Source organism: Curcuma longa, chromosome 2 (assembly GCF_044706935.1).
Source record: "Curcuma longa cultivar G26 ecotype Majalengka, Jawa Barat chromosome 2, ITB_CL_G26_1.1, whole genome shotgun sequence".
Taxonomy (NCBI): Eukaryota; Viridiplantae; Streptophyta; class Magnoliopsida; order Zingiberales; family Zingiberaceae; genus Curcuma; species Curcuma longa.
Window position 1 is genome coordinate 10,755,710 of NC_133862.1, and position 14,414 is coordinate 10,770,123.

General features: G+C 46.7%; 4 protein-coding genes and 1 pseudogene across 5 annotated transcripts; all 5 read right to left on the bottom strand.

The window, feature by feature from the left end:
• Window positions 1–91: 91 nt before the first annotated feature.
• LOC141819266 (disease resistance protein RPS2-like) lies at window positions 92–3,247 on the bottom strand. The gene is made up of 2 exons (XM_074706607.1): window positions 1,796–3,247; window positions 92–1,693 (listed from the first exon to the last, which is right to left on the bottom strand). Exons 1-2 carry the CDS (start codon window positions 3,096–3,098, stop codon window positions 180–182), a joined length of 2,817 nt encoding a protein of 938 aa, XP_074562708.1. The 5' UTR covers window positions 3,099–3,247; the 3' UTR covers window positions 92–179.
• A 1,337-nt stretch (window positions 3,248–4,584) lies between these two features.
• Window positions 4,585–6,206, bottom strand: LOC141822069 (protein Barley B recombinant-like). Of its 2 annotated transcripts, none has more exons than XM_074709489.1 (2): window positions 6,104–6,206; window positions 4,585–5,986 (listed from the first exon to the last, which is right to left on the bottom strand). In XM_074709489.1, exon 2 carries the CDS (start codon window positions 5,708–5,710, stop codon window positions 4,847–4,849), a length of 864 nt encoding a protein of 287 aa, XP_074565590.1. In that variant the 5' UTR covers window positions 5,711–5,986; window positions 6,104–6,206; the 3' UTR covers window positions 4,585–4,846. The 2 variants fall into 2 exon arrangements, with proteins under 2 accessions (XP_074565590.1, XP_074565591.1); XM_074709490.1 differs by having other exon boundaries at window positions 4,585–5,916; window positions 6,104–6,138.
• A 318-nt stretch (window positions 6,207–6,524) lies between these two features.
• Window positions 6,525–9,353, bottom strand: LOC141821591 (homeobox-leucine zipper protein ROC8-like). The gene is made up of 10 exons (XM_074708970.1): window positions 9,241–9,353; window positions 9,021–9,138; window positions 8,747–8,935; window positions 8,201–8,650; window positions 8,028–8,129; window positions 7,755–7,958; window positions 7,502–7,679; window positions 7,146–7,447; window positions 6,976–7,065; window positions 6,525–6,902 (listed from the first exon to the last, which is right to left on the bottom strand). Exons 1-10 carry the CDS (start codon window positions 9,351–9,353, stop codon window positions 6,525–6,527), a joined length of 2,124 nt encoding a protein of 707 aa, XP_074565071.1.
• Window positions 9,354–10,367: 1,014 nt separating this feature from the next.
• Window positions 10,368–12,782, bottom strand: LOC141819277 (uncharacterized). Its single transcript, XM_074706618.1, has 7 exons — window positions 12,223–12,782; window positions 11,684–11,722; window positions 11,537–11,607; window positions 11,353–11,417; window positions 11,160–11,267; window positions 10,986–11,078; window positions 10,368–10,908 (listed from the first exon to the last, which is right to left on the bottom strand). Exons 1-7 carry the CDS (start codon window positions 12,621–12,623, stop codon window positions 10,504–10,506), a joined length of 1,182 nt encoding a protein of 393 aa, XP_074562719.1. The 5' UTR covers window positions 12,624–12,782; the 3' UTR covers window positions 10,368–10,503.
• Window positions 12,783–13,151: 369 nt separating this feature from the next.
• On the bottom strand, window positions 13,152–14,333 carry LOC141821592 (putative ascorbate-specific transmembrane electron transporter 2; annotated as a pseudogene).
• Between the last annotated feature and the right edge of the window lie 81 nt (window positions 14,334–14,414).

Genomic DNA, 14,414 nt, shown 5'->3' on the forward strand with positions numbered 1-14,414 from the left:
TGGAGGCCACGAAGGCAACATTTCCATACATATTCTTACAAATAAAATAAGTAGAAGCATGACTTCAGTGTTACTATGGTGGTTAGGTTTCTATTTGACCTTCAAGGCCTCAGGTTTGGCTGCTCATAAACTTCTGTCCGGTTCAACTGCTTCTTTCTTTTGTAGAAGAATGCACATTTTCAAAGGCCTTCCAGTATCTTCATACTTGGTTCATAACCTGCTGGTATTTCTCTGAAACAGGTAGTGAATATAGACTTGATGCTTTGATCTCCCCACTCCAAACTTTCCCACCAGTTCCTCTCCCCAAATATTATCATCAGCTTCTGGGCACTCGTCGCTCCCAACGGAAGTTGCTTCAGCCCGATGCAGTTGTACACGAGGATCCTCTCTAGGCATGGAAATTCCAACACTTGATCATCTATTTTAACCAACCTCTTCAGGTCGCGGAGGAAGATGTACTTCAGATTCGGAAATGTGGTCGTGGGCTTTTCTTCTTTCTCGGACGAGGCTGTTGGTGGTTCGTCTGCAATTACTCGTTCCATTTCGTTGCAATTCTGTATGTATAGTTCTTGGAGGAGTGGCAGGTGTGCTACCCATGCGATGTTCTTGAGGCTGGTGCAGTAGAACAACGATAGAAAACGAAGGTTAGGAAGGCAAACATGAGCTGCCACACCTCTCCAGATGACCCTTTCTAGCTCTGGCAGGCAGACCAAATTGAAGACCTCGAGCTGATAGAGTTGCCAATTCAGGGTTTTAGCCTCCTCACCCATCACCAATTCCTTCAAGCCTTGGCTGGATTCGATCGTAAGATTTTTGAGTCTCCCCATTTTGTTTTTGCTGAGCAGACTTGGCAACAGATGAAGAGAGATCAAGCCTTGCAGCTCTCTGATAGCGAGGGAGTGCGTCGATACCCGGAGTATGCTGAAGAGCCTCAGGAGACATTGGATGTTTCGTACAGTAAAACCGACAGATCTTAGCCTTTGCAAGGATACCAACTCTTCGAAGGTTATACTGTCATGGCTGCACACCGACATGTATAAGTTCAGCTCCTGCAGCATTTCAAGACTCGAGATCACGCCGTCAGGAATCTTCCTGAGTTCCCTTGTTCCCTCCAGCTCCAAGTACTTCAAAGTTGTTAACTCTTTCATCTCTTTAGGCAGGCATGCAATCTTTGTGTATGAAAGATTGAGAAACTGCAAGTTAATCAATGTGCCAACCTCGTTCGGAAGCTCTACGATACCGGTATGAGATAGGTCTAAGAACCGTAGGAGTACCATACAAGGAAAGAGTCCGTTAGGGATCTTCATAAGATGCTTGTTTCCTCTAAGGATCAAAGATTGAAGATTAGGACAGTAGCATGAATCAGGCAGGGCTTCAATTTCATTGAACATGAGGGATATCCTCTCTGCCTTGCTCCATTCATCTGATCTAGTTTCGCCGGTTTTTGCCCCCACCAGCCACTTGTTCTCGTTGCTCTCTTTGCCGGAGGCAGTCCATAAGGCCATCTCTCGGATAACATCATGCATTTCTATTCGACGATAGCTCTTCTCACTGTTCTCCATCAAGGACACAGCCTTGAGACTTTCGATCACGGAGTATCCGATATTATAAGCTTCATTGATGTCATCAAAATCAGTGATCGAACCCAGCCCCATCCAAGACCTGATGAGATTTTCCTTCAGCATCTGATAGCCTTCAGGCCACAAAGAACAAGATGTAAAGCACTCTCTCATCCTATGATCTGGTAAAATTTGGTAGTTAACATCGAGAAGGAAAAGAGATTCATCCTTGGTACCTGAAATCTCGTGGAGTGGCGCATTCTTAAGCAACGAGACAGCCTTTTGCCACTCCTCTGGTGTCTTCTTTGCCGACATTGCTGATCCCATGGCGACAAGGGCGAGCGGCAAGCCCCCACATTCCTTGGCAAGGGCCACCGCAATGCTTCTGATTCTTCGATCTGCCAAATTCTCCTCGCCAACTTTTGAACTGAATAACTTCCAAGCCTCCTCCCACTTCAAGCAATCTAATCTAAGGATCTTGTGAGCTTGCATTTTGGCAGGAACATCCATCGACCGCGACGAAACTATGACCTTCTGTTTGTGTCCATCACTCGAGGGATGTGGAATTCCAATCCTCGCTAGTTCCAGAGGCCCCCAAAGGTTGTCCAACAACAACAAGAAGTTCTTCGTCTTCAAGAAGTCGAAGATGGCTGCAGCTCGCTTGACTTCACTCTCATCATCCATCAGAAGTAGCCCAACCTCATATGCGATATCTCTTTGAATCTTCTTGACATCAGGGTCTTTACCGACTGCGACAAGTATCACATGATCGAACTCGGTTCTTGCAGCATGGCCATAGAACTTATTGTTGATGCTCCTCAAAAGGGTGGTCTTGCCGACACCCCCCGTGCCATATATCCCCATGATGCCTACCGCATCATCCGTGAGGTAACTGAGGGCCGTCTTGAGGCACACCTCTTGTCCCACAATGGGATTCGGCACCGGCAAATCCCTAGCAGGACCAGGGGGTAATCGTTCAGGAAGAACCACGGTGGCACCGGAGACATGTCCTTTACTCGGGGGAGGTAATCTTTCAGCCAAGTTAGTGCTTTCCTCTACTGGTTTTCTCAGAGACAAAGCCTCGAACACATGGTCGGCAGGTTTGCTTCTTCGGGCCGTCACCACCTCATTGACAACCACATTGACGACGTCTGTAGTCTTCCTTGTAGGCAATTCGTCAACCACGGCGCCGGCGTCTCTGAGACAGATCTCCGCCACGGGAATCTGCTTCTTGGACGTCCTCTCGCCGGCCTTGCGGCCGCAGAGGCAACTACTGGGGCAGCAGCAGCTGCAGCCGTCGCCTCGGGGGGATCGCTTCTTCTTCTGCTGCTGCTTGCGGCTGGGGCCGGGGCCGTCGAGGAAGCTCATCGGGGGATCGGCGTCGGGTGGCTTGGCGCATCCTTCGATGCTGGGGACGATTTTGCAGAACCATTTCTTGGCTTTGCGGCCGCCGCCGCCGCCGCGTTTGGATCGCTCTGCTTTGGCCGGCCTCGCCCTGTCGAAGGTGGTGTCGTTGGAAGCTCGCGACACATCGTCCATGGCGACATCCAATTAGCTCGTTAACTAGATTCCGCCTGCAGAAATTTACATTGATTCAAGGAGCAGAGATAAAGCAGAAATCTGAGGTCGGATCCAGGGGAGGAGCGCACGGGGGCAAGGGATTGACTTTTACTATCAAAGTCAACCAGGCGTCGTAGTGTAGTTAGTAGTGTAGTGGGCGACGACATAGCAGGGTGATTGCCCAATATATGTGCGCGCCATTATTATTATTATTATTAAATAAAAATATATAATATAAAAGATTAAAAATCAAAGGTGTAAATTATGTTTACAGCTTACATAAAACATAATTGTTTATGAAATAATGCTCAACCTGTAAAGCACAAGTCACAGTGTTTTTAATTTGAGAGATTGTGTGAGCCTCATTGTTGAGGAATGCGGCAAAAGTTAACCGATCGGTCCCTCGAACCGCCCACCTCATGCTGCAAGCACCCATGCCCTGACCAGCTGACCCCGCCCGTGGGTAACAATTTCTTAACCATGATTTAGTATATAATGACATCTGTAATCTCATCATCATCATCAGAGGATTAAAGATTTAGTCATGCTGAGCACAATCCATCTCTGTTCAAACTCTAACACTATTGTAGTAAAAAAAACAAAAAAAAGTTAATTCATATAGTTATAGAGTCACAATTCCAATTAATATTGTGTTCACAATACTATATATTTGTTCAGATTGGATGTCATCGACAGTCAAGTCATCAATCAATAATCTATTAACTCATGATCGTTGCTCCTGCCGTCGATGGGACCTGAAGAGAAACTAAACAATCAGATTAGTAGGGTGCTGGAGATTTTGACAAACCACTCCGATGTTTAAATTAGTATTGCAAGAAAAAAAAGTGTAGGAAGTTACTGACAGTGAGGAGAGACTTTTCATACCTATGGGAGGGTTTATATACTTACAAAAAGGAACATCTATGTTGGTCTAGGCAAACCTCTGTTAGGGCCAAAAGAACAAGTTCTGCTGATTGTTGTCATGTGCTCTCGACATGCAACATCTGAGGGACAAAATTTATCAACCTCGTAACCGCCTTGTGGTTTGATAATATTGATTATTCTTGCCTTTTGACTTTAGGTGTATACATGAGAGGATTCAAGAAACCCGATCTGACAATATTATAACCATCCTGACCTCTTGACAAAGCTTGCATGCTTGAGAGATTTTGACCGAGAGAGATACCAAGTGATCGAGATGGTCGAGATCGAGATGACCGAGCGAGAAATTGAGTGATCGAGATGGTTAAGTTCAAGATGACCAAAAGAGGGACCGAGTGATCGAGATCGAAGTGGACGAGAGAGAGACTGAGTAACCGAGATGATCGAATAATCGAGAGATGGACCGATTGACCAAGATGGACAACCTAAGATTGACTATTGACTTGACACGTCGACTTGCTTCTTGACCTTTGCTGCCATGTAAGGCCAAGCAAGGTTCGCCACATCAATATTCATACTTGTTTAGATATGAGAGTTTAGAAATTGTTATTTTCTAATCATACTTCTTAACAAAAGCTAAGCTCCTAGCTATGATCGACTACTCGAAAGCAAGCAACATGATATCTAACTGATAACTTCACATACGATACACAGCAAAATACAAGTTGGAAAGCATCAGTCGACTGAGAAACTAGATCGCGAAGTGGAAGAAGCCTTGAGGAGGGTCTTGAATAACCATGCTGAGGATGCTAAAATAGGAGAAGCCATAGATCCTTTTATCGTTCTCACCGGATGGTTACGTACTTGTTGGTGCCATGTTTAGCCCAGAATGATCTCATGTCGATGGGATTGGCAAGGTTGTATCCTTCTCCGGCGAGCTTCTCCAGCACTTTCTTAAACGCACCCCGACTCATCTTTCGACCAGCAATGCGTGCTCCCCGTCTCTTGGCATTCATAGGGAGGGGATATGTCGAAATGCTGGTGGTGCAGCATGCCGATTGCCACCCTCCGACGCCCCACCGGTAGCACGGTTGCGGCTTTCCGGTGCAGGAGCACACCGGAGTCGGAATCCTTGAGATATCGAAATCAATGCCATTGATGACCATGCCCGAGCCCTTCCTTGGAACCTTCCTATGTGAAAGTGAGCCACCGGGAACCTCATTGCTCGTGGCGGAGACCTTCTTAGGCCTCTTTGTTTTCGGAGATTTTCGCTGCCGGCTCCTGGTTCTCTTCTTCGGCGTCGTCGGAGTCTTATCGTCCTTAGGCCGCGGCTCTTCAAGCTGAAGCACCTGAAGGCTGTGCGTGGGAGGGTCAGTGAGGAAGCCGAAGCCTGCAGGGTGGTCTTCATGGCTCACCGGCAAAATGTGGAAGCTTCTGCTATTGTCATTGGCATCATGAAACCATCCATCTCTCAAGATGCTGCTCTTGCCATTGTCGCAGCTATGATAGCTCCATCCCTCTCGCATAGAGTTCAGTTGGACCGGCGGCTCCGGGGCGGCGCGATGCCGATGAAGAAACCCGCCAGTTGTTAGAAGGGGCTTCACATCGCGCTCCACCATGGAAGGCATAAGCCGCAGGCCGAGGTTTCCCTTTGATGATGCTTCATAATAGCCCCAATTGCTGATCCCTAATCCGCCATCTTCTTCCATGCTCGCCGGCGACAGGAACCAAGAAGGGAGGGGGAAAATGGAGGAAATGGGCAAACGAACGGGGGCAAAAGGCGATTTCCCCCCCTTTTTTCTTCACCAATTCCGCACAGCCAGCCGACGCGCCGCCATCATCTCGTATTCTCTCAAAATCAAACACCAAGATGACGCCATTGCGACAAAAGGCGACATCTTTGAAGAAATCTCATCTGCATAAGTCGATCCCAGAAAACATCAAAACCACCAGAAGCTCGATCGACACACAAGCAAATCCCGGCCCTAGCAAGGAAAAAAAAATTGATCTTGCAGGGTTCCAGATTGAGATCTCGCAATGAAGATGCCGAGATGAGTAAAATATGTGGTACAGCAAAGAGGAGATGAACTCAAAAAACTTACCTGGGATTGGAAGAGAGAGAGAAAGAGAGAAAGACGGCGGCGCTCTGCTCGTTGAGAATAGGGAGAAAGGGGAAGCTACTCATGAGATTGCATTTATCCAATTTTCTTTAGGGAGTAAAGAAAATCAGTTCGTTTTATTAGATTTTTTTTTTCCTCACAGGGAAAAATCTGACTTTCCAATAATGCTATGAGAAGACCATGCATGACAGACAATCTTTTAGATCCTGTTTTTGACCCAAAGTCGTCCATGCTTATCATTAAGTCAAAGCAATTATTGTAAATGCTTATATTAATCAAGTTCACGAATTGCATTAATTGGATCGAAGAAGATTACCACTAAAGCCAAAATTTTGAAATTTCTTCCAAGTTCTTAAATCCCTACTGTTCGTCAGAAAGTCAACGCATGGGCTGTCAATAGATATCAATGGTAGAACAACGCAGCCTTGATCTTCTCGATCGTGTGGCCGATCCAAGCATTGATCGAAGATACGGACTCCCTTCCAATTTCAGCGCCCTCTGTCTTGTTCCTCACCGTCTGGAATCCCACAGTGAGCAGCGACCCTGAGAGCCCCCCTGCCGGAGAACTCGAGCTGCTCAACGCCTCGGCTCCGGCTCCGGCGAACCCGTCGTCAGGTACGATCGTGAAGCCTGAGACAATCAGCTGCACGGACGACGTGTCCTCCCCCCTCCTGACCATGTCCAGCGACGACAACCCGAGCGGAGAGTACACCAGCAGCGACCCCGATGCGTCGGTGCAGCTCTCTTGCAGTATGAGCAAGCTCGACGTAGATTTCAACCTCTGCAATCGCCGACACATTCAGTTCATGCTCATCGCTTACGACTCAGAGATACGAGACCAAAGTGGAACTCACATTGACGATCGATATCGAATTTCCGGAGTTCGACCCATTGATGAAGTGAGCCACCCTTTGGAATTTGACTTCTTCCTTCGAAACTTCCCACTGGAACGACGATCAGACAATCAGACAAGAACATGTAAGATTAGGATGATAATCTACACTGAGTTGCAAGTGTAATCCACCAGATTTCGATTTTGTTCGTCTTTCAGGAAGCTGAAAAGCCTCTCCGCGTGCAGCGGAAGCCACACTGACGTCGCCGCACTGACAATCTCGCCGCCGGCGATCCTGGAGGCGTCGGTCTTGTGGAAGAACACTTGGTATGCGTCGTTCGGCCGGGACATCATGATCCACTTGTTGGCGATCGAGCCGCTGAAGGTGGCGCAGAAGCTTTTCACCATTCGTTGAGCGAGCTTCATCATGCTCTGCTTGGCTTCAGGTGTGGGAATCACTGTCGCAGTTCGACGGCCACCACCGGCATTAGCAGCTTAATTGCGATCATGTTTCAATTCTCAGACAAATGGATCGGAGCAGCCATTACCTCCTCCCAAGTCGTTGGCGATTCCGGCTGAGATGGAGAACGCGTTCCTCTCGGCCGTCCGGTGAAGGTTGGAGACCCATCGCCGCGCCTCGAATGCGGCTCCACTCGTTACGAGATGCTGGAAGAGTACGTGGATTGGGTTCTTCTCTTCGATTTCCATATGCTCGACCCAAGTTATCTGAAACAAACAGATCAAATCGAAGAAGAAGAAGAAGAAGAAGTTTATGTATCGTATCGATCGATCGATCGATACCTTGGAGCATCCATTTGCCATTTCCGAAATCAAGCAGCCGGAAGGAAGCTTCCTGGTGCCCGCTTCGACGTAGTTGCCGAGGAGGTAGTCCACTGAAACGTCGGCAATCGCCCATGAACTTGGATCAACTCGCCGGCAGTACCTGAGCACGCACAATTCTCGCGTCGGAACGGCCGGCGACAGAATCTGCAGCTCCTGATACATCTGCAAAGATTTGAATTATAGATAGATACTTGTCGACGGAGACGAGAGAAGAATGCAAAAGATCATCACCAATATCGCAGATCCAGCGCTGCTACCAGACGCTCCGGAAGCAAGAACATCGATGGTAGTTGCATTCGAAACGATTGTAGGAAACAGTTCCATCCACTTGCTCTGCGCAGACATTACATACAATCTGAATCATGGTTGAGCTTGAATGCAAGGAGAAGAACTTGAATGCTTACCGGGGTCATGAATGCATCGACCAGCAATCGGCAGCTCATCATCACTGTGGCTGAGTCCCGAGAGGCCTCCGTTCGGGTGCCGGAAAACTTTGGCTGATGAGGTTTAGGGAACTTCCTCTGGTAGGCTTGCAGTTCGAGGACTTCTGCGCCGTTGCTCGCCGATTTGACCCACAGTGGCTCGCCGAGCTGCAGTAACAGAATGACCTCGTCCATGGCGTACGAGGCCATGCCCATCAGCATTGGTTTGTCGCTGTCGGAAATTTGTCGAAGAGGATAGGGAATTGAAGGAGAGGGATCGAAGGAAGGAGTGATCCTTGGATTGCACAAGGTCTCAGAAGGGGCGGCGCCGCCTTGGGATTGTGAGAAGGGCACTGGCTGAGGCAGGGGAAGATGGTGATGAGCGATCGGCCTGCCCAAGTACTTGGATGTGAGATTCGATACACGATCAACCTGCAAATTCAAGTGACAGAACAATCTACAGATAGATTGCACAAACACACTAAAATCTAGTAGTTCACATTCGAATTAAAGGGATGACTGCGTTACCTCTTCCTTCAGGCGGGCGTTGTCCATGCGCAGCCTCTGCTCGTCGAAGTAAGGGTTGGCGCTGCCGTTGTTGAGGCCGCAGTGGCGGCACGCCATCCGCCTCACCGCCTCCTTCATCGCGATGTTCTCGCTCCGTATCCTGTCGTTCTCCGCCCGCAGCGAGAAGTTGTCCGCCTTCTCGTGCTGCGACTGCACGCCGGAAACGCAAACCGCCAACAAAACAGAGCAGTTAGAGGAGAAGTCGAAGAGGAAAGAGAAAAAGGAAGCTATTTGCCTTCATCAAGGTCCTCCTGTTCTGGAACCAGAACTTGATCTGGCGCGACTCGAGCCCCAAGTCCCTGCTCATCTTCGCCCGCTGCTTGTCGTCGGGATGCGGGCACACCCTGAACATCCTGCGCCGGACCATCCGAATCGAAGAAGACAGCACCAGAAACAGATGAGGAGGAGGAAGAAGAAGAAGAAGAAGAAGAAAGAAAGGAGAGCAGAAAACATACGCTTCGAGTTCTTGAATCTGTTGCGGGGTGTGCCGGTACATCTGCTTCTTCCTCCTCCTGCTGCTCCCGTTGGCCTGGGCTGCAGGAGCTTCGCGTTCGCCACCGGAATCCATTTCCTCGACGTCGTCGATCGATCTCCATGGCCGTGGGCGGCCATTTATAGACACCAGACGCAGCCACCTCGCTCTGGCGGTGGGCCCAGCTGCCAGCGAGGCCAGAGGTTGCGACTTTCCTCGTACAGTCCATACTTCTCCCTTCCTCACTCACGCTCCATTTTTGGCTCCAACATCCTCTCCCTTTCTCTCCGACCTCCTCCCGTTGACCTCCGTTGACCCAGAAACCTCCCCTCGGAGCATGGAAACCAGGGGTCAACGCGACGCCTCACTCAAAAACAGGGCTTTAAAGAACAGCTGCAGCCATGGACGCTCGTTAATGGGGAAGAAGACGAGGTTTAAGGCTCTTCATGGCGAACAAACAGAGGAAGTTAGTTCTATTTATGGCGATGCAAATCTAACGGCAAATGGATACGTGAAGAAAGAAAGAAGAAAGAAAGAAAATGTTCGTGAAAAAAATAAATATTTTTTTAAAAAAAAGGAATTAATGCAATTTTATTTTTATAAAGTTCTTCATTCATTCTTTCTGTAATTTAATATAATTAGATTTATACTGTATTTATGTTTGACAGACTGTTAATCATGGATTTAAGCTTAACAAACATACATTGAATTTTGTATTTTATACAAAAATACCTACTTAACATGGAAATAATGCATTGAAGGCAAAGACCAAAGTCGAGGTGAGATCAATTTAGTGAACCTCTAAGGGATTAAGACTCGACATGAGTCTAAACCTAGCTCGAAAACCGATTACCCTATCGAAAACCTTAATTCGTATCCTTAATTGTTGCATATATCTGCTAAAACAATGCTTAATTCCGAGATCAAATACTTAATTGCACATGAAAAACAAATAAAAGCTTGTCAATAAAATTGTTCTTCCCATTTTGGACCATTTACATTTAATGTTTTTTTAATAACCTTCTCATAAATATAGTTTTTTTCAAATTTATTTAAGAATTGTATTAAGGAAATTTATTGTGTTTTGCCTTCAAATGTGATTCAATACGATTCATCTCCACTCAATTAACTATTCTTTTGTTTAAATAGACCAAGAACACCTATTGGTGATCACATAATGGATTTGTTTTCCGACCAATAATAATAATAATAACAACGATAACAACAACAATATAGCTGAGCAGAGCTAACATAGTCTGCAGCTAAACCAATCGATGATGTCTTCCATTATTGTATCGCATTCGGGTTCGATTAGAAGATCATGTAGAAGCCCCGGGTAGAGTTTGATGGACTTGTCGGTCGAGGAAGCTTCATTGAACAACCTTCGAGAACCTTCGGGGTCAGTGAGATCATCCGAAGTCCCATGGAGCACTAGGAAAGGGACATGAACTCTATAGAGATTGTGCATCAAGTAGGCAGACAGACTCAAGACCTCATAACCTGTCTTGACTCTGATCGAGCCAGTGAACACCAGTGGATCAGTATACTTGCTCTCGACCGCTTTAGGATCACGCGAAACCGGCGATGTGCTATGATTGGCACGGCTAAATTGGTACTTGGGGGCTATAAGACAGAACAATGGAGCTAGCACCTGCCATTCCATGACAATTAATGATCTAGCTAGCATGACAATTAACACAATTATGCACAATTAATTGCTAAACTAACCTTTATTATCGGATGCGAAGGTCGAACATGTACCGCCGGCGATGTCAAGGCAATACCCTTGATCCATCCTTGTATCTTAGGATCGAACATCGCCTAAACATGAAATGAATTTGAATTAAACTCATCGAACAATTTAGTCCATGCTAATTAATGAACAAGTATATATATAAACACCTTGAGAACAATAGCTGCCCCGGTTGAGTGGCCAAAGCAAAAGCAATTAGGTGTGGTAGTAGTAGTGTTGTTGTTGTTCTCTGCCAAAACCTTTTGAAGAAATGCTTTCTTTTGTACGAAAATATATAGAAACAATGAGAATGATTGATCGATCGATCGATATATGGCAAACATAGGCAAGAAGAGTTCATACCAAATCACTGACTGCATAATCAAGCGAAGGGACATACCCGTGCAATCCATCACTTCCCCCGTGTCCTGAGCATGTATATATGTGTTTGTATATATGCAACACAAAGAATTAGGGACAGTTACTTCTACAACAACTAGTTAATGATCAAATTAACGACTGAAATAATAATAATAATAATAATTACCTATCCAATCCATTGCATATACTTTGAAACCATTGTCGTTCAGCTTCTTTGCAAAGTGATCATATCTACCACTAGAAACAAGCTAAGATAATTAATATCTTAATCTCAAAATAATAATAATAATAATAATAATTTACTTTTACTTACCTATGCTCGTTCAGTCCATGCAACAAAACAACCAAGCCCCTTCATGACAATCGGTCAAAGTCAAAGTCAATATTAATTATTTTAACTTAATTAAAATCACTTTAAACAACTATTAAATGCAATACTGTAATAATTAATATCATACAGATACACTATATATCATAACTATTATAATTGTTATAATAGCTAATAAAATCTTATTACACTATCATTGCTATAATTGTTATAATAATTAATATAACATTGTACTAGCTATTAAATATTTATTATAAAAAATTTAAAATAATTTTGATTGAGTTTAACTAGAAGAAGCAAATCAGTGTTTCTATGATGTCTTCGGAGCATAGCTGAGTTGGTTACGATGCAGCAGAGTTGTAGAAGAGAACAATGATTTAAATGCTAACGAAGTCAGGTAATACCTTCTTGCGTCGTGACCAATTACAGTTTCTCGATTTACCTCTTGTCATGAGACCAACCGTATATGACGACTAAAATGACAAATTCTACTTTTTACATACTTGAAGTGTCCCTGTGCGTACCTCGTCTCCCTGTTTGAAGGAGTCCACGACTGGGTGAAAAGAGTGTCGCCTCTCGCCGTCGTGAACAAGGCAAAGTCCCTCTCCAGCCGTCCCTCCTGCCTCGCCTCCATCACCCGGCGGATCGCCAGGGCTCTGCGCCACGCCGCCTCCTGCTCCCGCTGTCTCCTGGGAAACATCGCCGCCGGCACCCGCACCACCACCCCGACTCGGCCGCCCTTCCTACTCGCCTCCGGCCGACCGTCGACCTCCGACGCAGGGGCCGAGCGCCGCCGGAACGGCAGGAGCAGAAGGAGGGCAGCCGCCCGGAGGAGGATCAGCAGGCCACCGAGGGCTCGGAGGGACAAAAGGGCGGCGATACGGCCGCTCGCGCCGGACGTCAGCATCCCCGGCGGCTGCGACATTACCGCCGTCTCCGTTTCGATCCAGATTATCGATCGACTCTCTCGAAGGGATCGCGGAAATCGCGAACGCCGGTGATAAAAGAAAGATGGATCGAAATTCAAACTTTTGCTTGCTGGATTTCGAAGACGGCGGCGAAGACGATGAGGAAGACGAATCCACGAGAGAGGGAGAGAAAGAGTCGGCTCTTGGCTGGCCACCCGTTGACGCAATTATACGACGCCATTCAATGCACGTCCACGTCGTGTTTAGGTGCCCGCTCATGGCCGACCCGCCAAAGATGGTTGGATGAGGTTGTGGGCCCCGAATGGAGTATGAGTTGGTGAATTGTAGGGTCAGAGATGACAAAGTATTCGTTTCCGCGAATCAAAGATTCGCGGTCAGAATGCCAGCCACGTTGCAGTAGGCAATGTCGGGCATCACTGGGCACGTGGCGGGACGCGACGCACCGGCTTCGATTGGGAAAAGTTGTCGTGGTCGGGCACGTAATTTAAGAGGCAAATCTATACTTTCCCAATTCTAGATCTAATCTAAGATTCCAATGGACGTGATTGCTCAGAATCATTTTCCATTCTAGTAAACAGGAAATAAACAGCGAATCCATCTGTCGAACAGAACGGAACAAAACGGGAACGCCAGCTCAATCTCGCACGTTTTTATTGACATTTATATATAAATAAAAAATATAAAAAATTGGAAGAAAATCTTTATTATTTGCGTTTATATGTATCGATGAAATTAACAGACCTTAGGAAGGGCGACGGAGACGCTGACGGCCGCCGCGAAGAGGCGCCCGGCGCCGCCTCCACCTTCACCAACCCCGTCTCCGCCGTGCACACCGTCATCAGGAATATCACCAGGCCCGCCGAAGCGAGCACCGGCACCGGCACCAGCATCACCTACAAATGACAAACTCAAACGCCCACTGCGACGCATCGCCACCACCGATCTCCGCCATCTCTCATCGGTTATATATAAAACCACACTGATCTCGTAGAGTAAATTCATGATTAGTCGATCAATCACCAAGCAGACGGTGAGCATGAGCAGCTAGGAGTGCAGGCTGACCATGTCGGGGAGGGTGCCGGCGCCGCTGTGGAACTTGAAGGCGGCGCCGTAGACGCCCAGAATTCCAAGGCCGGCCGAGTACGATTAAGTGGAGAAGAAGGTGGATGGCATTAAATTAAGCCTCTCTCAAATTAGATTCTGATCAAAACATAGCAGAAGAGAGCAGGTACCTTCGCCGATGATGAGAATGAAGCCCAAGGACATTACCAGAGCATGCACCTGCTGATATACAAATCAAGAAATAAAGAGTATGTTAATTGGTATATACAATCAAGGAGCACTGGTGGTTGAATTAAGAAATCTAAACTATTCTTTCAATTGTTTCAAAACAAGTTAGCACAATGTTCATCCGTTAATTTTATCCCCTGAAGATGCTCAAAATTCTCTGTTTCCAATGGCCGAAAAGTGAATTTGCGGTATATCTTAACTTGAATCGTGGAGGTTACGCTACATCGCACGCAAAAAGTATGAAAAGATATCGCGATTCCGAGTTTCTGTGGATTTATGTGCGTTGAAGATGAGGTTGGGGTCGTCGGAGTGGAGACGGGCGGCGGCGCCGCGGAAGTGGAGACCCGGGCGAGGACGAGGGCGAAGAACGCGAGAGCAAAGACGTGGGCATCTCTGCACGGTTTCTTTTCCTCCATCAATTCATACTTAGCCATCAAATTGCAACCCCAATGAATGAATCACTTCTTTGGCATCCATTTTTGAGTTAAAGAATTTCA